This window comes from Xiphophorus hellerii, chromosome 14 (genome assembly GCF_003331165.1).
Source record: "Xiphophorus hellerii strain 12219 chromosome 14, Xiphophorus_hellerii-4.1, whole genome shotgun sequence".
Taxonomy (NCBI): Eukaryota; Metazoa; Chordata; class Actinopteri; order Cyprinodontiformes; family Poeciliidae; genus Xiphophorus; species Xiphophorus hellerii.
Window position 1 is genome coordinate 22,119,428 of NC_045685.1, and position 22,823 is coordinate 22,142,250.

The window sequence follows — 22,823 nt, forward strand, 5'->3', positions numbered from 1 at the left end:
AATAACAGACGGATTTCATGAAAATGTACAAGGAAATTACAATAAATTAATTTTTGCATTTCTAATTTAATAAATTTTGTAGCCCATTAGTAGTTTAAATTTGCCAGTTTGGCCTCGAGGGTAAAAAGTTTGGACCCCTGCTGTGGAAACTTTGAGAAAATCTGACACTGTGAACAATGGGAGCTTGTTTTAAGTCAATAAGTCCTTAATATTGATTCATAAGCGCTATAATCAATATTAATGCATTATTGGCTTAAACAAGTTCCATATCTTGAGGAAAAGTTAAGATTTTGTGTTTTTGCAGTGTTTGTAGACAGTTCTGGAGTGGCCCAGTCAAAGCCCAAACCTCAATCTGATAGTGAACTCTTGGCAGGACTAGAAAATGGCTGTTCACACCTGATCCTGACAGAAATATAACAGTTTAGTCAGAAACATTTACCATATCCTGATCAAAGGGATGAATATTTATGTAATTATTTAGTTGACAGAGTTTTATTTGTCATTATTTTGTAGAAATCAGTTTTCACTTTGACTTTAAAATGTTTCTTTTTATTGTTTTCTTGTCAAAAAAGCCAAATTTTGTTGATCATTATGGCTTTTTAAAAGCGAGGTGAATACTTTTAATAGGCACAGTTTTACAAATATATCATATATACTTGCATATTTTATATCACGCATCATAACGTGTGTATTATACAAAATATAATAGAAAACCACAGAAAGAGAATTACTGATAACGATATATTTAAAACATAATGACATCTGGGTGGAAATTAAACGTAAATCAGGGAAGACCCTGGACTTTTGCACAATACCAGACATTTCTGTGATCCCTGACATAAGTTGTACTTCCTCTTTGTTGTGTCTTGTCACAATAAAAGCCGAGTCTATGACCTACTTTCATTCATTTATTTAAACCAGACGTCAGAAATAAGAGAGTTTTATCTCATTAAGAGACCAAAATGCAGAAGAAGCTGTTTAAAGGCTGAGAGAGACGAATGAGAATAAATTATAAAGCTGATGGAAAACTTTAAATAATCTCTCCATAAGATAAAAATGACTCTTCAGAGTGACTGCAGTGAGCTTAATGTCCGCTAGGCGGCAGCGCTGAGCTGCTGACTGAGCGCCGAAAAGAAGAAAAGACTTGATGAAACGAGGAAAAGGAGGAAACCCCGGTGAGGTTCTTCCTTTCTTCTGGGGAGGAAAAAATGAAGCAGGAAGAATAAAGCAGGGAAAAAAACAATTCTACACAAGTTATAAGTTAAGTTATAAGAAATTATCTTAAAACGAATCATCTGAGCGGCTGTTGGAAAAAGAGATGCAGAGATCTGCTTCATCAGCAGATTCACAGGAAAGAAGACAAAACACCCAGGTTCAAGTTTCTGGTGATATATTGCGCTTTGTGTCAAAGAAAATTTAAAAAGAGTAAAAATCGTTTTATTTAGCAGAAATAATGCAGGTATAAATCATTCAGACAGATTTTAGGTGTGATGAAGTCAAGAAGAGAAAGAAAAGAACAACCTGAGATGTTCGAAGTGTTTAAAACTAACTACTGTTAGTGTTTAACTGTTAATTATAAGAATTTATTAATAACAATTTGACCAAAGTTCAGTGGTGTCTCCAAGTGGGGGGAACCTGGGGCCCATCACCCACCCCTATAAATCCTATACATTTTCTGGAACTTTTATAATAACCACAAAATATTTTCTGCATAAATTCAAGAAAAGTTAATTAGTTATTTATCTATTTAGTTATTTATTTACGTCGCTATCCTCAAAAGATACGCAGCTCAAGTATTATAGGTCAAAAATTAACAGCTACGGTTTTTATTTCAATATATATCAACTGATTCTTGACCTTTGGAAACGTGAATTTACTGTTACAAATCATATTTTTTTCTTTAATTTTGATCTAAATTTTATATTTAACCTTAAAGAAAAGTAGAAGTTATTTTATTGGTTTTGGTTTTGGTGTGCCATCCCAAGGCTCCCAGTGGCCCAACTGGGACAGACTTTTATTTATTTATTTTAGCAAAGTCCCAACATATTTCTTTAATAAAGTTACGATCATAGACAGCTTACCAAAACGCTCACCTTAAATTGTAATGTTCTCTAGAAAAATTGAGGTGAAAATGTATCAATTAGGAGTCATGGATTAATATTCAGTTTATTATTGGTGGATTTTTTCTTTCTAAGGCATCCAAACCATTTGGTTGTGAAAATATAGCAGATAAACACCAAATATATATTGGTAATGATGCAAAACATTGGATTTAATTGTTTGATTTTGCACATTGGAGCAGTTTTAGCACCATTTCTTTGCACTAAGAAGGTTTTGGGTTTGAATCCCAGCCTGTTTTTTTTCCTGCATGTTCTCCTGTGCATATGTGGGTTCTCTCTGGGTTCTCCAGCTTCCTCCTACAAACAGTCCAAAAACCTGACAGTTCGGTTAATTAGTTTCTCTGAGGCATATTTTAACTCCTTAAACTTAATCTGTAGCTATCAGGCAGTTCTTACTTATGTTCAATATTCTGATAAAATAATAATTAAGTATACAACTGTTATCTTGAAGTTCTATTTCTATGACCACATAACTTGCTATGGCGGGCTGAATTTGGCCCGTGGACCTCGAGTTTGACACTGGAAAGCCGTGTGGGTCGACGTTGGCGGTCCTTGCTAGAGTGGCGCTTTGAGCCCAAGTTATTTAATCATTTCCTTAAGGAAATAACAAAATGTAATAATTAGGTATTTTTTAAAACCGCGCATGTCAAACTGAAGGCCCGGGGGCCAAATCTGGCCCACCAAAGCTTTTTATGCGGCCCTCTAGAGTCCAGATGCCAAATTACATCAATCAATCCCTCCGTTTGTCACAGTTCCCCCACGGTGGAAATTTATGCAAAAAGTGGTCAAAACATTGAGTTTAAGTTATGCTAACTCTAAACTAAGACAAAAGTTTATAAATAAATGTATAGTTTTGCCCACGTTCTTTTCAAATAGTTATATAAATATATATCATGCTGTTTGACTAGTGAATAGGTTTTAAATAAACTAAATTAAGCCTTTTTGTTATTGTTAATTTTGTTTTTTTATGTATTATTTCTAACACTAAGAACTTTTTTATACCCGATGCTGCTGTTCCACCTGAATAATAAAGCTGTATCTATTTTAAATTAACTAAATTAAAGTCTATTTTTAATTATCTCTGATTACTGAGTAATAAACGGCTCCACTTTATTCTGTATTGAGCTGTTTATTAAACCACGTAGTCTAATATGTTGACTGGATGCGACTTACTGAAGGAGGAAAGTTTCACTCAGACCGACTCCATGGCAAAAACAAAAATAAGTATCACCTCCATGCAGCTAAATACTTTTTTAGGTTTATGCAGTCAGATCATAAACGGGGGTTTTCGATGCACAAACATCTGTCAAATACAGGAAATGACGACTAGAAATAGTTACTCCACCATCGTTTTGGCGCCCCCTGTAGCCTGTCGTGATAATGAATTTTGCTGGATGATAAATTGTCCCAGAAATGATTGAAATAAACGAGAATATTGGTTTTACACCATTTTTAAAGTAATATATTAGTAACAGTGGCATAACAATTTATGAACACATTCTCATATTAAGAAACTTTAATGTCTACTGAACATTTAGCACCAGAACTGGAAGACATTTTAAATATATAAAATAAATAAACAAAACAACAGAAATAAAGTTTCTTTAAACCAAATTGTGCTTCAAAAACAGATCTGAGACCAAAACACCAGACTGAAGACGTTTGTCATCCAGTTTTCAGCAGGAAAAAGAAAACAAATTATTGAGTTCATTTTAATTGATCATGTGATTAATTGATTTTACACACCAACTTGTGGCGCCCCCTCTAGCAGCGCAAACCCACTTTCTGCGCCAGTCTGCGCTGCGAGTTTTCGGCCGCAGGTGACCGTCTGTGGAGCACAAGAAGGATGAGGAGAGCGCACGTCCCGCACGGAGCCCAGCTTCTCCTCCCGCCTCAGCCGCTGGCGCTGCGCCAGCTCCAGCACGAGCCTCTCCTCCTCTCCTCTTACGCCGCTTGCTGCTCACTTTACAGCGCACCCCTCCTCCTCCTGTTTCTGAGGGGAGGGGTGGGGGTTCTCCGGGAGCTGAGAGAGGTGGAGCAGAGGTGGAGGAGGGAAGATGGGAGGGGAGTCTGGGGCTGGAGGGGGGCGACGGGAGCCCTTGGCCGCCTATTCGCCTTCCAGTTGCCTCCACACTATATAAACACTCATTGGTGCCTCTGGCTGGACGCACACACACTCTTTGCGCACACACACTCACGCACTGAGGGTGACTTGTGTGTGCAGCCAGCAGAGAGAGAGAGACGCGCTCGGAGAGACGGAAAGGTGCGCAGAAAGGAGAGAGGACGGCAGACGGAGAGCAGCAGCAGGACGGAGCATCTCCTGCGCGTCACTGCAGCTTCAAGGATCTTAAACATCTCCAACTGCAACTCACTGAGGCGCGTAAACTTTTTAAAATATACAGATTTTTCTTTTTTCAAAAAGAGAGTTTTGGATCTGAATCACGCGGTTCCTGGAAGAGTTTCCCCGCATTTAAAGCAACTTTTTCCATCCCAGTCCAGCAGTTTTAAAAAGAAAAAAGTTTACATTTTTCTTGGCTCCAGGCTTGGCTTCACTTTTTCCACTTGTTTTTTAATATCATTATTAATATTTGTCTCAAATTTCCAGACATTTAAAAAATTTTTTTTACTTTATACCTCCAATTTTTTAACCCAGAAACTCACAAAAATGAACTTTCAAACACCAGCAGCGTCCCCAGCCAGGTGCGCGTCCAGCCCCACATGTTTAAATCATTAAAGCAAACTGACTTTCGGTGATTTCATTTTTGTTTTTTCCTCTGAAGGTTTGAGATTAAAGCGTCACCTGTTGCTGCGTCTCCTCCACTCAGCCAACCGCGATTTGCGCTCTGGAGACGCCAGAAAACAAACAGAAAAAGAGAACATAATCCATATCACACCTCCGCAGTTCATTCATTCCCAAAGCAAAAAGGAAAAAAAAGAAAACCAACCCGCGCCAGGAGCGTTTGGAGTGCGTAAATCGGCGCTGCGCTTTTTACGCACAAGGAAATAATCAACAAAAACTTGTGACCCAGACTTTTTTTTTTTTTTTTTTTGAACATCTTCGTCATCCTCCTCATCATGCTGTTCGACAGCTTCGACTTGATCTCGGCTCTGGCCACGCTGGCCGCCTGCCTGGTGTCCATGGCGCTGCTGGTCGCCGTCTCCCAGCAGCTCTGGCAGCTCCGGTGGACGGCCACCCGGGACAAGAACTGCAAGCTGCCGATGCCCAAAGGCTCCATGGGCTTCCCCTTCATCGGAGAGACCTGCCACTGGCTGCTGCAGGTAAGCCTGGACCCGGATGGGATCATTTCATTCACTATCCGACCCGGTCAGAGGGAACTTTGCGTTTTACACTTTTCCATTTGGTCAGAATTAGTGAAGTTATCCAGTTACTGATGAGTTAGTCTGATTTCCCCCCCTAAGTTTTTCACTATAACCCGAGTCAGAAAAGTTCAAACTACTCTTAAAAGTTTGAAATTAGCCCGAGTTTGGCTGAAAGGTTGATATTTGTTGGAGATTCCGCCAGTTTGTGAAGTTTGTAGCTGGACTCATGCTGATAAACGCATTAATCACATCAGTTGCGAAGTTTGACTTAAAAAGTGGATTTTTGTTGTTGTTGGAGTTTTCTCCAATTTGTCAAGTTTGTAGCTGGAGTCATGTTAAAAGATGCATCAGATTCAAAGGGCAGGAATGTGTTTAAATGGAGATGGTGAGTTTCTGCAGCTCCATCCTCCAAAATCCCAACTTTACAGAGCTGGAGCATCCTTTGCCTCCAGCCGCAAAGCCGATCAGAGCGAACAGAAAGAGAGATGGAGGAGGAGGGGGGCATTTGTAATAATAGCAGTCGGAGACATAATGATGAGCGAAGTTCACCGGGACGCGCGGAGGCACGTCGGCAGCGTGCGGGGTTTGAACTCGCGGTGCTCCCGTCGGTGCAACATCTGACACCGAAAGAGAGTGAAGAGAGAGAGAGAGGGAGAGAGAGGGGAGACGCGTTCCCGGAATGCAGCCGAGGACCACGGCCAAGTTTATGGAGCGGCGACGGGAGGGAGAGGGGGGCTTGTATGTCAGTCTGATGGAGGAGGCTGAGAGTGTCTGCGCTTATGAGGTCCAAATGTCTCCGAAACGCGCTGGAAAAGTGTGGAAAAGTCCAGATTGTTGGCTGCGGCGCTGGTTCTGCAGGAGACTTTTCTTTCTTTTTTTTTCTTGAGGTGAAATAAGAGATGCACCGATCAGCCTTGAGTTCCTGCAAAATACCGATTTTTGTTTTCAACTAAAGATGGTTGGAAGAGTGTATTCTGTTTCAAAATGTTTTTTTTTTTTAGAGCGGTTCCGTGGCGCGTTGTTGTTGTGAAGCTCAGAGGCTTTCCTCCAACACCGGAAGGTCAGGATTTTGTAAAGTGAGATTATTAGCACCTGCAGCCGATTAATTTCTTTGGGTCTTTATTTAGTATAAATCCAGATTAGATGAAGCTGGAGGCTGAAACCAAACATATAAAACTCTAACATCAAAAATGTAAAAGTGGTTTGTGGGAACCTTTCAGTCGTTATTTACACAGAAACTGATAACAACTCATTCAGATAGGAGACGATATCTCTGGTTTGAAACAGCAACTGAGAACAGATTATGTAAAAAAAAAAAAGATAAATTGTGTAAAAATGCAAAATATACCTACTTGTTTCACACAAGAACACAATTGGTGTCGCACCGCCTCCAACCTTCATTTCCTGTGTGAATAATCAACAACTTTTATATAAACAACCGACCAAAGCTAATTTAACAATTAGCTTTGTTAAAGGTTCTTGAAATAAAGTTTTCTTAAACAGCTATGCAGTTCTTTGAGTTTGGAGTTGTTAGAAACCTACTTTAGTCGTTAATGTTAGCATATAAGAACAACCAATATGGATCGTTACAAAACAAAGACTGTGACTGTGGATGGACCAGAGTCTGTTTGCTCATTTGTGGGAGTCCAACTGCTGGACATGGTTGTTTTTGTGAGTAAATTATTGTTGAAAGTTTCGATTTTGCTTTGGGAAAATACTAAAATTTGGTCCCAGAAGGTAGTTTTGCTACATTGGATCCTGGTGTAAATCGTAAAATTTAGATGCAACAGTTGCTGCAGTTTCCTTCTTGGGCAGCAGGTGTTGCTGTAGAAACAATTAACCAAGTCAGAGCAGAAACACAACCAGAGTAAGAATTACTCAAAAGTGAATATAACTCAGCAGCTTTTAATCTATTTATAATGTATAAAATGTGGATTTTTTTTGTTTGTAAGATTGTAGAACTCGACTGCAGCAGCTTACAAACATTAGTATGAACAAGATTAGCCAAAAAATGAGAACAAAACTGAAGAATCTTTAAAGATTTGAAAAGGTATCTAAAAGTGGTAGTAACTCAGTACTGACACCTACTGTTTAAAACAGGAAGTGCAGTGATTCTAGTTCGTCCCAAGGTTGTGTTGTTACAACAAAGGCTTTTATACTTTCTACAGTTAAGTTGTTCGCTCTGTTTCTCCCTGCAGGGGGCGCTAGACTCCCATTAAGTTCACAATAAGTGATTCTCTCAAGATTACAAATGTATTTTTAAGAATAAAATGTATAAATGTCTGATTTTAGCAATGGTAGAGCTTTTTTGTTACTACTATTAATTTCGGCCACATGGGGGCAGCAGATACAAGTTTTTAAAGTAGTAATTACATATTTTTGCGTTAGAGTTTAGTGATATTCTTTGACCCAACCGGGTCATTTTAGCTCAGGATTTCCCATGTTTTGGTCCCGTTCTTGCTCTTTGCGAACTCTTATGTCCCAGCAGTTATTTTCTATCCGTATTTGTTTGGTTTCTGCTGAGCTTTTCAGCCAAAACCAGCACTGCTAGCGGGTTAACGGAGAACCAAAATAGCTCATTTGTGCACCGGGCGGCAAAAACATTGAGCTGAAACTCGCTATGAAGAATTACAGCGGGGTGTTTGTTTACATCAATGAACAAGTGGCGGCTCTGTAGCCGCGCGTCCCGAGGTAACAGCAGGGGCCTTAAATTTCTCTCGATACAAATCGACCGGTTCGAGATTATTTTCTTTTCTCAACTCACATCCTCTTTTGTTCTGCCGCGCTCTCGCCTGGCGTCCCCTGGCACCTCATTCAGGACTCCAACATAAACACTTAAGTGTCTAAACGTGTGTGTACAGTGTATATATTTTTGCCCCGACACACACACAGCTACATATTTCTGTGGCTGATCCATTTTAAAGCGATCTGCAGTTAGAAATAGCGGCGCGGCCGCTCTGCCAAGGATCTGTCTGCTCTCATTAGGAGCCGGAGCTTTCTGAATGGACGGTGCCAAGCTAGGAGAGCTACTGAGGGAGGACACACACAGAGCAGAGAATCACTTACCTACACCGGCAGATTTATGCACACAAAACAGCAAGAAGAAATAACAACTGTTTAGACCATTCCAGATGTGATTACATCAAATACAAAGTGCGGTCAGGGGGCCATTTTCGGCCCTCGGAATGATTCAGGGCGGCCAAGACTAGCCTAAGTTTGGCTAGCATGCAGATCCAGATTTACAAACAATGTTAGGCGGAAATTTCTACTTTTCCTTTCAAAAATGGAAAATGTAAGGTGCAACACAAACTATTCATCTAGATTTTTCTTTTAATTTAATTTATTTTATTTATAACAGGCACCCAAAGCATCCGGCGGATTTTACTAACAGGCATTGTTAGCATTTAATAAACCTGGAAAAATAATGTGTGTTTAGTTTATATAGCAGATAACAATACAACAGTTTTTGCAATTATATATAAAAAGAAAATAATACAAATGCATTAGGACTAGAGGTGAGTTTTTATCGTATTGTGATACATTTCTTATCATGAAAAGAATTGATTTATTGTAAATTTCTGATTTATTGTAAATTTCAATTAATAATCATCATTAAATATCCGTATTGTTAGTTTTACTGTATTTTTCTACTGTTTGTTCAACAAATATTGATTGATTTGAAAATATGATTAAATGTAGTTAGTGTTTGCAGTTTAATGATACAAATCAGACTATTTAGTGACTGGTGTATTAAAAAAGTATTACAGTGGCCATGTTTCTCAAGAGAAGTAGTAAATCGTTCTTATTGTCACTTTTATCATTATCACAATAATAGCACAAAATATCGTGATAAAACTTTAATATCGCCACCTTTAATTTGGACAAAATGTCTTTTAATTGTTTTGGTATTTCAATAAATAAATATCAAACACACTCCCATTAAAACCAATTTATTAAAGTTCAAAACTCATGTTTCGTTAATCAAAAACTGTTTTTGATTTTCAAAATGCCTGATTTTGATCATTAATTAATTTTTCCCACCAACAGGGGGCGCACTTAGGAATCTAATGGTAATATAAAAACATTTAAAGAGTATAATCATTTCCTGAAACAGTTTCTGATTAATCAGTTCAAAGAAAATTTACAGTAAATACTTTCTGCTTCCACAAGGTGTCACTAATGTGCAAAAACGCTCCATATTTTTTTAAAGATATGTATTTTTTACCATTTTATACATAAACTGCAACAGCGACAGCTTTTAATCTATCATCCATCTTTCTGCCAGCCTCTAATCCCGTCTGATTTACGGCGATGAAGTGTAAATTATAGTGTGCAGGATAAACCAAACGTATCCTGCACCTGCTCCATCAGCTCTACACCAAACGTCAGGGAGTCATTTTTAAAAATCAAGCATCTTGGATTATTTTTAGACACTTTTGATTTATTTATTTTTTTTATGCTTTCTTGCTATTTAAATCTTCTTAAAGATAAATTGAGTCCAAGCTACAGTTCAAAGTCATATCTAAACATCTTATGAGTTTACATGTTTTTTTTTTTTTAAGCTTTTTGTAAATCCTTATAAAAATAAGATTGTAATCATGATCCTAATCATACGTTTGGAGTCAAATTTTTTATTTCACTTCAAGTTAAATTATTGAGCTGATCAGTGATAAAGAATCAGAAACTATTTTGGTTCTAGGATAAAGTATAAAAACATTGAAAAAATGTCACTAAGCTAAAAGTTTAATTCAAATTTTAAATACGTCATATGCTAAAATGTATTAAATAACCATTTGTGGTTTCAGATATGGCTGACATGGATCACTGCCCAGGGTGGCTTAAAGTCCGGGGGCGGCCCAGACCATTTTTTATCTGTTGTTGTTGATTTTTTGCATAAACAGGTCGGATAAACAGCTCTGGCTGATGTCGGGACTAAACTAACAGGGGATTTAAAAGTTTCTGAAGAAACAGAAATGGTCAACAAATTAAAATATGCCATGAATGTTAAAAAAAATGACAAAATATTGACAACTAGACTTCTTCATATTTGAATTATTAGTAAATGTTCCACCAGTAGTGGATGTCAGAAGTTTTATTTATTTCCTGAGTTGAATCATGAAGGTTTTCCTGATCTCTAGATTGTATTTTAAAACTCCTGATGAACAGATTAATATTTATCCTACATTCAGGAGTTACAGTCATGTAAACACATAAAGAGAAAAGGATTAAAAGAGTTTTTCAGTCCCAAAATGAAGTTTAATTTCAGTTCAAATTATTATTGTTGAACCTATTTGAAGTAATATAGCACTATAGTGTCTCATTGTATTAAAAACGTAACATCAGATTAACATTAAAGCATTTTTATAGGATTTTTAGATATTTGAACCCAAATACTGACTCTCATCTGGTGGAAATGAAAATCAGCTTGGTTCGACAGTGAATACATGAAATAACAAACTGTTAAAACATATTTTCTGTTCTTCAGAAAAACCACAAAGTCTCTACTGTACCAACAGTCATGACAAAACCCCCAAAAATCCATGACTTGTTCAGAGGTTTTCAGAGGGTTGTGCCTTTAAGCGGCTCAGACAGAGCGAGCATTGTGAGGCCCGGTGGCTTCATCTATAGTATTTTCCATTACTGCGGTGCAGCTCGCTGTGTGCTGTATGACTGCGGTTATGCACACAAAAACCCAAGGCAGGAATCACATGAAGTCATAAAACATCCACAAAACATAATGCATGATGATGCAGAATCCACATTTACTTCTACAGGCTGGAAAAGTTAGAATTTGTTTTTGTCTTCCAGGCCTGGAACGTTATTTACAGAGAAAATGGAGCTTGGAAATATGTTTATAATCTGAAGCATCTACTGGTGTTAAAGGGCACCGATGTTTAGCAGAGCTGCTGTTCAAAACAAACAAAAAAGTTAAAAAAAATTTACATAAAACCTTTAGAATCATTTTAATTAGAGACCAAACTGACTAAAATAAACTTATTCCTTACTTTCAAAACAGGAGAAAGTTGGCTGTTTGGAAATATTTCACCTGAAAAAAACAACAAACTATTTATTACAATTCAAAACGTAACGTTAGTGAAGCTACCAGAGCAGGTAGCCTGACTAAGTAACCAGCCAATATAAATATTATAATTATGTTACTCTATGAAACAAAGAACAAAGAGATAAAATATTACGCCTAATAAATATCTGAAGAAACTTACTTTAGTGGAAATTTGTTCTATATTTTATGTATAAAAATAAAGTATAAGTACAGTAAAAACAACTAATAATCAACATTTATTATTTTACAGCTACATTTCTGTTACAAAGAAAGATTAATGTATATTTCTGTTAGAAATTTTAAAGTAAATACAGTGAAACTGGGTTTTTTTATTCAAGGTTTTTATCGTTTTGATAATAATCTTGTTAAAAAAAAATGTTCGTTCCAGACGTTATTTCTTGTCCTGTTGCTGATGTGATAAACATCTGAATTAGCTCCGAAAAGTTTACGTTTTATGCTGTTTTCATGTAAAATGAAGACGGCTTTGGGTTCAGAGTTCATCATCTGAAGCCTAAACTTCCAGTGTTTCTTAGAGTAAATTCATCAGGTCATTTGTAAACCACTGACTCAGTGGAAAAGCACATTTTATACATTTTCCTTTAGCTTTGGGTTCTTTTTGGAACTGAATAATTAAAAGTCTGACATTTCACAAATATCTGCTGTAAATTTTTTACATATTTATTCAAAACTGGACCAAAAATCGACTAATTAAAAGATTTTTAAAACATTTGGGTCTGGAAATAAATGACAGTTTTAAATCTGAGCGGATCAGGGAACTGGTTAGTTTGTGTTTTTCTAGTGTAGAGGTACGTAGCTCATGAAACGGGCATCGAGGGCCGTCCCTTCGCGTGTTAACATTCAGGGCAGGATCCCCAAACCTCCAGGGACTCTTCTTCAGCCGTCACGTAAACTTCCCAAGCGTCCTATCCAACTTTTTTTGTAGTTTTTGTCAAAACACACATCCAAAAGATAACATTCGTGTGTAAACGTTGAAATTCTGTCGTATTCTCAATGCGTTACCGTTACTTCCGTCGCTCGATTGGTTTTGCGTTGTTTCCGATCTTTCGTTACGAATTTGTCAGTCTCTCCAACATGTGAGTGTTTTTAAAAGATTTTCCTGTCGCCTCACAATCCGATTCTCTAAATGTGACTTTTTACCCCGGTCGTCTATGTTTTTATCCTCATTTTCCCACGTTATCAGTTATCCTAATGCCAAACTTGTCCACTGGATCGCTGGTTTGTGACAGAAAGTGTTAAATCTATACGTTTAAGCCACTTCTGTCCGTCTCTAGGTCCATGCGACCTCGCTGTCCTCCTCTAGTAGATTAGCGTGAGGTTCTGGCAGCGGTCTCCTCTGCCCCTTCTTTCACCCCGAGAACACACTGCTCCCTCCTTCAACACTCTTGTCCTGGCCGACTATAGAGGCCAGTGTTAATCCCCCTCCCCTCATCAAGTGAGTGTGTAGGTGTGTGAAAGAGAGGTGGCTGCACTTTTATCGCTTACAAACTTTGCGTGTGAAAAGCTTAAAGGATAAAGCGGGTGTCTTTCGGTCCTTCGGTCAACAAAATGACCACAAATACGCCTAAAAAAAGACTCATGCTGAAATTTTCCCATCACTTTGACTTTAGCTACATGGGGTTTATGCTATTAAATTAGATATTTAGTTGTTTCTGAAATGTAGATAACTGGTCTAAAGGTTTCCTCACGCCTGATAGTCCAATAGACTTGGTTCGATTGGGGACTGAAATTGCAACGTTTGTTACATTTTTAGCTGATGTGGTGAAAAAAACAGTTCCCCTCCTTGCCTGTGGTGGCGCTGCAAAAAGAGCCACTCTAGGAAACAACACAAAAACCTCTGAAGAAGACATGAGCGCAATTTTCTTCTTCACGAAATGTGAACAAAAACGTCAGATTTTAGCTGATTTTGTTAAAAAACAGAAAGTCTACAAACTATTTATCCCACTAGCACAAGATTCTCACGTTTGTTTTGGTTTTATTTACCCAGAATGCACTGCACTATAGTCCAATATCTGGTTTTGGAGCATTCTACAGTCCGGTTGGTGTTCACATATACATATGAACCGCACCAGAGTTAATTTCAACTGAACCAAGACCGAGGTTTGTAGGCGGACCAGAGTCGCATGTTTGGTTCGCATCTCAAACTAGAGTTGGATTAAAGTGGCCCAAACGGGACCGGTTGTATATCTGATGGTGTCTTTATGCTTTTTATGAGTGGACGAATGTAGATGAAAGACAAAAGTCAAAGTGTCTTCCTGGCGTTTTGTGTCTTCAGCCATTCATTACTGCTCTCAATGTTTGTTTTTTTTAAATAAATGGCCTTTTTTGAGTCTGTATGTGCTAGTTAACGATTAATCGACAACTAAATTAGTTGAAGAATGTTTCAATAATTGATTCAATACGATTAATTGATAAAATTGGTTTTACGTCACGTTATAATGTTACATCAATAATGTACCTGGACTGTTCCCTTGGTTCTTCCATGCACCTTTGTGAATTTTTTAATCTCCATGGCAACCATTCAGCTGTGCAAAACGCAGGTGGACGTAGCCCCTCCTTCAAGGCACAGCTCCTCCTCAGAGCTGCAGTTTCTAAGCTTCTCCCTCACAGAGCAGCTCCTTCAGACTAGCCAGCAGCAATTAGCAAACACCTGGTGGAACTACGCATCTGCTGAGCTCATTGTAGCAGCTACTTCTCAGTGAAACACTGGTAAAAACGTTGATAAAGTGTTAATAGATGAGCGGTTTTGTGACGACTTCCTGAAGGCGGCACAAGGTTTTGTGCTACAAAATAGCACTATATGTCTGGAAAACACATAACAAATAACATTTTTAATTCCTAAAATTGTTATTTTTTTAATTGGCCCTTGTGAGAAAAAGATAAGAGAGGAACAAAACAAGATTAATAACAGCTGGTTTTAGTTGGATGTGCAACAAAACCATAAAGCTACTGCACTGTAAAAAAAACAACCCAAAATATTACCAAGTATTCTGGTCTAGTTTTGTAGTGCAAATATTTGGGTACAATTGAAATGAGACAAAACTAACTTACAGTAACTTTCCTCCAATAAATAGGAGCTTATTGTAGATCAATAATTATTCCTTAATATTGGTGAAAACGTTCCAGTTCCATTGGCAGATTATGTTCACTTATAACAAGACACTTTTCCAATTTAAAACATTTTGTTAGAACGCTGATTAAAGGTCATCTAGTAGTTTTGTCTTATTTCAAACATACTTAGATATTAAAAAAAACAGATCAAAAAGGGACAAGATGTTGTGTTTTTTCAGTGTGTATATATCTGAGATCCGCTCTGTTTGTATTGAGGCAGGGATACCTCTGTGTGTGTGGGTGTGTGTGTGTGTGTGTGTGTGTGTCGGGGTATTAGCTGGGGTCCTGGGGTTAGCGCTTAGAGAGTTTTGAACAACCATAATCTCCCTTTCTATAATGTCCCCGGGTCAGGGGCCACCCTGCCTCCCCCTCCGTGTCTCTCCCGCTCCTTCGCCATTCTTCGTGTTTTCTGGCTGAACCATCTAAAACCTCCTGCTCCCCCCGTTTAATCCGTCCTGTTTAAAAAAACGAGAACCCATCCCTCCTCTGCCTGCAGTGCCACGCTCTGCGCCTGCTTTCTCTGCCTCCGTTTTTGGCTCTTCGCTCCCCCCCTCCTCTACCTCTCTTCGGTTTCCTTCCCTCTTCGCTTTCTCTCATCTTGTTCCTCCTCCTCTTCCTCCCTCCGGTCTCCCTGATGCGGTGGCGTGACCGCAAAGGGACGGGGTTCATTGTCAAGTCGAGGACCTATCGCACCATTCAAACACACAATCACTCACACATAAAAGCCCTCACACTGGATCCTCGGTATCTCTGGCACCGGCTGAATGATTGACGGCTGAAAGGAGACGAGGAATTCCCTCGGTGCCTTTGACCTCGTTTCCTCCCTCTTGTTCTCCTCCGCTCTCGCTGCCGTTTCACTTTTTCATTTTTAACCTTTATTTTAGATGTAACCGTGGAGATCGCCGGCTTTGGATCTACCTGCCAGTTAAGCCTCGTGGCTTTCGAAGGAGTTCGGTTCCTGCGATTTCTGTGAAAACGTTTTCCGACTTTCACTCACCTGTTCGGTCGCCGACAAACATCTCGATCTCAATAGTTCACCTGACGCCAAATCTTTGAAAACAATCTGATTTTTATAGCGAAAGAATAAATAAATGTGCCGTAGTCTGACTTCTAAATGAGTGTTTTTTTGTGACTTTCAGTTGGATTTTCATACCAAAAGAGAAATAAACTGCAAAAACAAACAAAAATCAAATCAAATCTTTTGTAGTCCCGTCTTGGTTTTGTTCACTTTCAGATGGAGTTTCACACTAGATTAGTAACATATTGTAGAAACACAACATTTTACCAAGTATATTTGTTTAGTTTCTATTTTACTACACTTGAAATTAGGCAAAATTAACTTAAAATTATATTTTCAGCAAGATATTGCAACTTATCTTAAGTAAATTCTTAAGTGTAGATTAAGAAGCTGCTACTTTTTTTCCGTATTAAGTTGGTTTTGGCTTTTTGCGTTTACAATTATTGCAAACATGACAGCTTCAAAAGCTATACGGCAAATTAATTAAAATTTAATTTAAGGGTAGTTTTCTTCCAGTAGTTCTCTCAAACAAAAACTAAAATAAAGTTAGATCTTATTTTATTTTTCCAGGTAGAATTTCACACCAGCACAGTAATTATTAGAAACAGTTAGAAAACACCAAATTTTATCAAGTATCTTTGTCTAATTTCTATCTTAGTACACTTGAAATTTGACAAAACTAACACAAAAGTAGCTTTTCATTGAGATATACAAGCTTGTTTTACGTAAATAAAAATTAAATTCTTTTACTCAGAACGAGACGTTTTTCCCGTTATAAGTTGTGCTTTTTTTAAAACCCAATTATTGTCAAGTTTGTTTGCCGAAGTTTGGGGGAAATGTGATGTTTGGTGACCCGTCGTTCAGCTGAAACTCATACAACATCAGTTTCCATCAGTTTGATTTGTGAAATAGCATTTAATTGTCGTTACTTTTTTGTGAAAATATGGTTGATCTGAATGTGAGGCAAGAGAACATGTAGAGTTGTATTTCAGCAAATATCGGTAAACAGTAAATTAGAACAGAAAGCAAGTTAACATTGATATTTTATTTGCTGAATTTGACAGAATATATGCTGAATATTTTAACATCTTTCAGATGTTTTTTGTTGATGTGTGTCCCAGGTATTGAGTCATAAAGTTGTTTAGATGTTATTTATTTTATTTTTTAAGAGCCTCCTTGGCAGGTCTTCATCCTGGTGAACATGTTCCTGGCAAGGCGTCTCGATAAATAAACTTTTTTTTTTTGTTCTTTGAAGGAGACCAAGAAATTCAAAGCCTTAAACTTTAAGAAATGTCGATATCTTTTGTGGTCAAAATCAAATATTTTCAGTAAAAGGTGAGCGGAGCGACCCTGCGGTTGGATTATTTTGAGAAGAGACCGTAACTCGCAGGCGTTCGCCCTTCATCCCCTTTGATTGGCTTAGATTGGACGTTTTTAATCCAACGTCAACTGGCTAGCCAACCAGCTAACCGCAGATTTAACAGGCGATGAAGGACGACCAATCAGAAGGACGACAGAGGATGAGGTTACAAAAAAACAATTTGATTCATTTATTTTAAATAATATCACTATAAAAACATGGAACATGAAAGTTAACTCTAATTAAAGCAGAACAAAAGTCCCGGAAACGTTTAATTATTGTATATTTTATGAATTCATCAACTTTTTGTATGAAACATAATTAATTTTTATTGCTATGTGTGTTAAATCTGTCATCCGTTGATTTTTATGGATGATGGATCCCAGGAAGTTCATTATCCTAAACAGTAAAAGCAAGAACCAATTGATTCTGTGAAATGTTAAGATTAGGATTTAACATTGTTGTAATTTTTTAACTCTATGATTTCAGCGAATGTAAGTCGCATATATAATAAAAACAGCAGAAGGTTTTTAACTCTGTTTTGCTGTTTTCTTATCAGCTTGAGTCTCTCTAGTACCTTAGATTTGAACTTTTCCTCCCTCTCTCCTCGCACACGAGTGTGTGTGTGATCTGAGTAAACATAATTAGCTGTGTTTTTTTGTCTTGGCCTAATAAAAGAGTCATTTGTTGGACATTTCCACTGCGCTACAAAGAGCACATTTATAAGCCCCGGCCCAGGTTCGCCCCCAGGCCAACCCCAACAGTACAGACGGGGGTATTTTTAGCTCGGCCGGCGGGTTAGCGAGCCGGGACGGCGTGAGCGAGTCTGTTGGTGTGCAACAAGGAAAACTCGGATATTTGATGGGAATATCTGGGATGGAGCTGGTCAGGAAGTTTCTGTTGATTTCAGAACCCCAACGTGGAACAAAGCGGTTTTATTTGTGTGGAGATTCATCAGAGAGACACTTCTTTGTCTCGTGTTTGTTGAGGGTTTTATAAAACACCCTAATAAATCAGATTGAAAAAATCAAAGGAAGTCAGTGAAGGTGGACGCCACAGGTTGCAAGAACAGCCTTGAGAGATAAAAAACAAAAAAGGCTTTTAGTGAGAGTGCGAAAGCTTTAACCTGGACAGAAACCTGATGTAACCAGGCTTTAACCACGCCTCGGGGTGCAGTTTCAGTCCACCGGCGCCGGATTTATTCTCACTTTAAAGTTAGCCGGGAGCTCAAGGGAAATGGAGGGAAAGTGTTTCATTTTACAAAGAAAAACTGGATTTGGAATTCCTTTCTTTTTATTGCACACTGCTGTGAGGAAAATATGTCAAAGGAGGACATGCATGTATTTTGCAGTCTTTAAAAACACAATTAGTGGCGCCCATATTTGATTTTCTTTTTCATACAGAAGTGCAACATCATATGCGCTTTCTTTTAATTTATTTATCAATTATATTGGAGTTTTTCTGTCAAAATACTTCAGGTAGCAGACGTTCGAATATTCAAAGAAGAGATCAGAACCTGAGGAAAAGCGTGAAACATTTTCTCCGGAAATATTTTGTTTTTTTCAGTTTATTGTTACATCAAAGGTAAATGTAATTGGGAAATTATTGTCGTTTACCAAGATATTTCAAGTTAGTCGTATGTTAAACTTTGGAATATCCATTAAACATTGAATCTATAAAGCTACAATAATTAATATATTAATTTTTTAATGAAACATGTTCACAATGCTGATTTTAATCTGAAGTTAATTTATTTTAGCAGCGTTTCTTTCTAAAAGTGTGAATCTTTACGGTGAAATCCTGAATTCATCAAACTTATTCGCCGCATTTTCTGTTAATGAAAGTGAAATAAATGTTATTTAAAGTTACGTAATTTATTTTAATAGTAAAATAAAAAACTTTTATAAATAAAAAACACAAAAAGGCTGCCAGTCCCAATAATATAGTTTTATTTTTTTTTAAATAATATTTTGGCGATAATAGAAGAATAGGAGGGAAGAAATGCAACAATTAAAAATGTTTGACCAAAGAATTTTAAGTGAATTATACAAAGACAATTCATATCTACTTTTTACCATATGCACATATACGCTCCAACTTAAATAATTAAAATCATACAACGTTGTATTGTTATTACATAGATGGGTTTATTTATTTGTAATCTATTATATATTTTAAAAATTGCAATAAATAACTAAAATCTCAGTTTTTGCTTTTGTCTAAGAAAAATGCAACCTACTCCTTTAAATTTATGTTTTAAAAAAGACAAAAAATGCAATGTTTACATAAACATAATACAACAATGTGTTTTAGATAATATTTGCCAGCGTTCTGTCAAGATTCCAGCTGGTTTTCGCTCTCGTAGACGATCGTAACGGAGAAACTACTTTTATTGTTTTATATTGTTGAAAAGGCAGAACAGCAAAGAAAAGAGAACAAAAAAGTTGGAGAAATATTTTAAAATTACGGAGCTAAAAAAACCATCAGGTTGTATAAATCCTGTTTTGTGTCTCCACCGTCAGCGTGTACTTCTCTTCGTTGCTAAGCAACATGTCGACAAAGAAAGCCACAAAAAAAAAAGCTTTGACATTTCTTTGCCTGCCATCATTAGGAAAAACCTCTTTATGGTTTTCAGCTCACATCAGAGTTTTCTGCCTCTGACCTCGCCGGTTAAAATCAGCCGTAATGTTGCGGCGGCAATTTTGGTTTCTTGAAGGTTTATTTTATGAAAACGGATCGAGTGTTTACAGTGGAGAGATTCCCTCGCTTCACTGACGTTTGGAGGGAAACCGTGTCGCTGCCTTCGCAATCAGCGTAAAAAAAAAAAAAAAAAAAGCTGGACGTTTCCGCGTTTTGTGAGTCGTTATGTCATGACTTTCCATGAGTTTCTCTATTTGTGTGAACATGTAAGCGTTGTGTGTTTTTTGGGGGTTTTTTTTTTTTTACCAAAATTTGGTGAAGTGACACGTCTCACCTTCGAGCTAAATGTCATCCAGACCACACCCCTGGCACGGATTATTTCAGGGCAACTTTTTGGTGCTTTTTTTCCACTTCCCAGCGCAGAATATGACAGATGAAAACCTTCGGTTTCAAAAATATGTGGGTAGAGGGCGGTGGAAAGACAAACCGAGCGGAGAAACGCACATAATACGCACACCCACAATCGCTCCAATCTAACGTTGTATCTGAGAGTGTGAAAGGGAGCCTTGTCTGGCTGCCTGAGGAACTCCCTTTGAATTAAACCGTGTGTGTGTGTGTGTGTGTGTGTCGGCCGGTCTGCCAGGCAGACATACTAAACCACTCTACATCCATGTGGCAGCAAAATGTAGCTTGGAAAACAACCCCACTCCAACACACACACACCCCCAGGGCTCCAGAGGCCAGCCGGCAACCTGGTGTGTGTCTGCGTTACTCAAAATGTGTGTGTGTGTGTGTGTTTGCCACAGAAGGAGGAAGTGTACAGGAGCTGGGAAAACAGCTCAGGTCAACAGTTTGTACCCTGAAAGATGGAGGGAAATCAAACTCAAAGCATAAATCTACGACAGATGAAGGGCCGTAAAATTTACAAATTTGCCGTTTGACGTAAAAGTCAGATCCAAGACAGTTTTATAGAAAAACCCTGGCGTAAACACGCAGCGTAAATAACATTTTGTCATCACCTCACAATGAGGTCTTAACATCTGAAGAAGCTTAAGCGCAATTACAACAAACGCGCCCGCAGACATTACGCTGGGCTGGGGGATAAGCTAATTAGCAGCATTTTTCTTCTATAAAAGCAGGTCTGGTGTTCAGAGTTTTTTTTTTTTAAGCAACATGAAACGGAGAGGCATCTGTGCTCAATTTAGCTCAACGTGGAGAAAGATGTGAGGTGCGTCGCAGGAAGGTGAGAAAGAGCTGGAGGGCAGGAAGGCTGATCAGTGCTTCTGCGTTTTCACTGACACTTAAAGCACAACTGAGCCACCAAACGTTTTATTGTAAATACGGTAAAACCTCAAAAACCCAATCAGATGCATAAAACCATGTTCAAACCATAAACTTGCATACTGTCATCTAATAATCTTAATTTTGACCAAAAAACAGGAATTAAAGATATCTTACAGGAATAACTGTATATTGGGAAGCCCTACGACGGACTGGCGACCTGTCCAGCGTGAACCCGCCTCTCGCCCAGAACGTTAGCTGGAGATGCTAACCAGCACCTCCCGATACCTCTAAGGGACAAGAGTGTAAGAAAATGGACGGATGGCATATTGGGAACAAAGTTTCATAAAGTGTTTAGTATTTAACTGACAAAAATGAGGCCAGAAAGCTCAAATTTCTATTCTACAACTCTCTGTTTCCGCTACTTGTTGACCATTGACGACATGGAAGAAAAACATCACAATATAAACGTTTCATATCAGTTGATATCAATATTATTGATTAGTTTTTTTGTTTTAAATATCAGTTATATTGCCAATTTGTTTTATCCACAGTTTTCACTCCACGCCATTGTTTTTCATTTTTTAGCAGTTATGAAGGAAAGTGGTGGAACCTGAAACTGCTGCTGCGCCAGTTACTCAACAGGTTGTTGCTAGGTAACCAAAGACTGAATGAGTTGCTAGGTAACCAAAGAATGAATGGGTTGATGCCACCAATCTTGCTTAGCTAGCCATGAGAAAATGCTGTGTGGTTCCGGATTGGAGTTCAGTGAATACTCCACATATTGATTATCCCATCAGATGTATAATCTATTGATACTGATCACATGTTTATGGCAATGTATATTGTTATTGATTTATTGTCCAGCCCTTTCTTGAAAATGGGCATAAAAGCTTTGATGAAAGCGCAGCAATTGAAATACTGGAAATACTTAAAGATAAGATGGCAATAAATCTGGTCAGAGGAAATAAATATTAGATTATTGCTAATATTGGACTGTAGTTGTCAGCTCTTACATCAGGTGAGGAAAATGGTGTCTCATGATATCATGTAGAAATTTTTTCAGATGAGTTAGATTAAAAAATGTAAAATAAGAGATTGGATTTTTTTTGTGTTAAAGAATATCAATACTACATGTATTTAAAAATGTATATACCACCACCAAAACATTTAATATTATGATTTCTGAGCTTTTTGTAGACATTTCGGTGCTTTACAGGGTTATTGTAAAGCAAAAAGTTTTGTAAAGCCACAACCGTTCACTTGTCGTAACACGAACTCTACGCAACAACTTCAAATGTCAAACCATAAATCTGGTGTCGTCTCCAGAAGGAGTTGCTCAATCGTCCTCAGGCGACAGCCAGTGGCATCACAGTTTTATGTTCTCCCAGCTGAAAAGGCCTAAAGGTGTAAAAGGTGATGTTTATCTGGGTGTAATCAAAGCCCATTCATCGTTATCCCGTCATTAACCTCAGCTTCACAAAGAGCAACAAACAAAAACCAAAGAGCGTTAATTTCCCAGTGGGGACAGCGACAACCGTTCGTCTTTATTTGTTGATTTTACAACGTGTTGTTGAACTAACTCTCTAAAGTTGTAACTGTAATCCAATAAAAACTATAATATTTTGCTCGTGAAATATCAGCGAAACGTCACAAATATGAATAAATATTTGGATACCGTCCTCCTTGGCTGTTTCAACATTAAAGAACATTAAAATGAATAATTTAGCAGTTTTATTCTATCCCAAATATTCACGTTTGGCTCTGTAGTTAATTGTGACAGATTGGCTAATTATATGTGGTGAACCTCAGGGATCAGTTCTTAGTCCTTTATTAAGCTTTAAGTAACAAACACATGTACATTTTCTGACCCTCATTACTTTCACACACGAC

At 37.8% G+C, this 22,823-nt stretch overlaps 1 protein-coding gene across 1 annotated transcript in view; it reads left to right on the forward strand.

The window, feature by feature from the left end:
- The first annotated feature begins 4,275 nt into the window (after positions 1-4,275).
- cyp26b1 (cytochrome P450, family 26, subfamily b, polypeptide 1) overlaps positions 4,276-22,823 on the forward strand; it is a 38,469-nt gene continuing 19,921 nt past the window's right edge. The window contains exon 1 of the mRNA XM_032582603.1: positions 4,276-5,399. Coding sequence (XP_032438494.1) covers positions 5,196-5,399 — 204 coding nt within the window. The 5' untranslated portion in view covers positions 4,276-5,195. The remainder of the gene's footprint in view (positions 5,400-22,823) is intronic.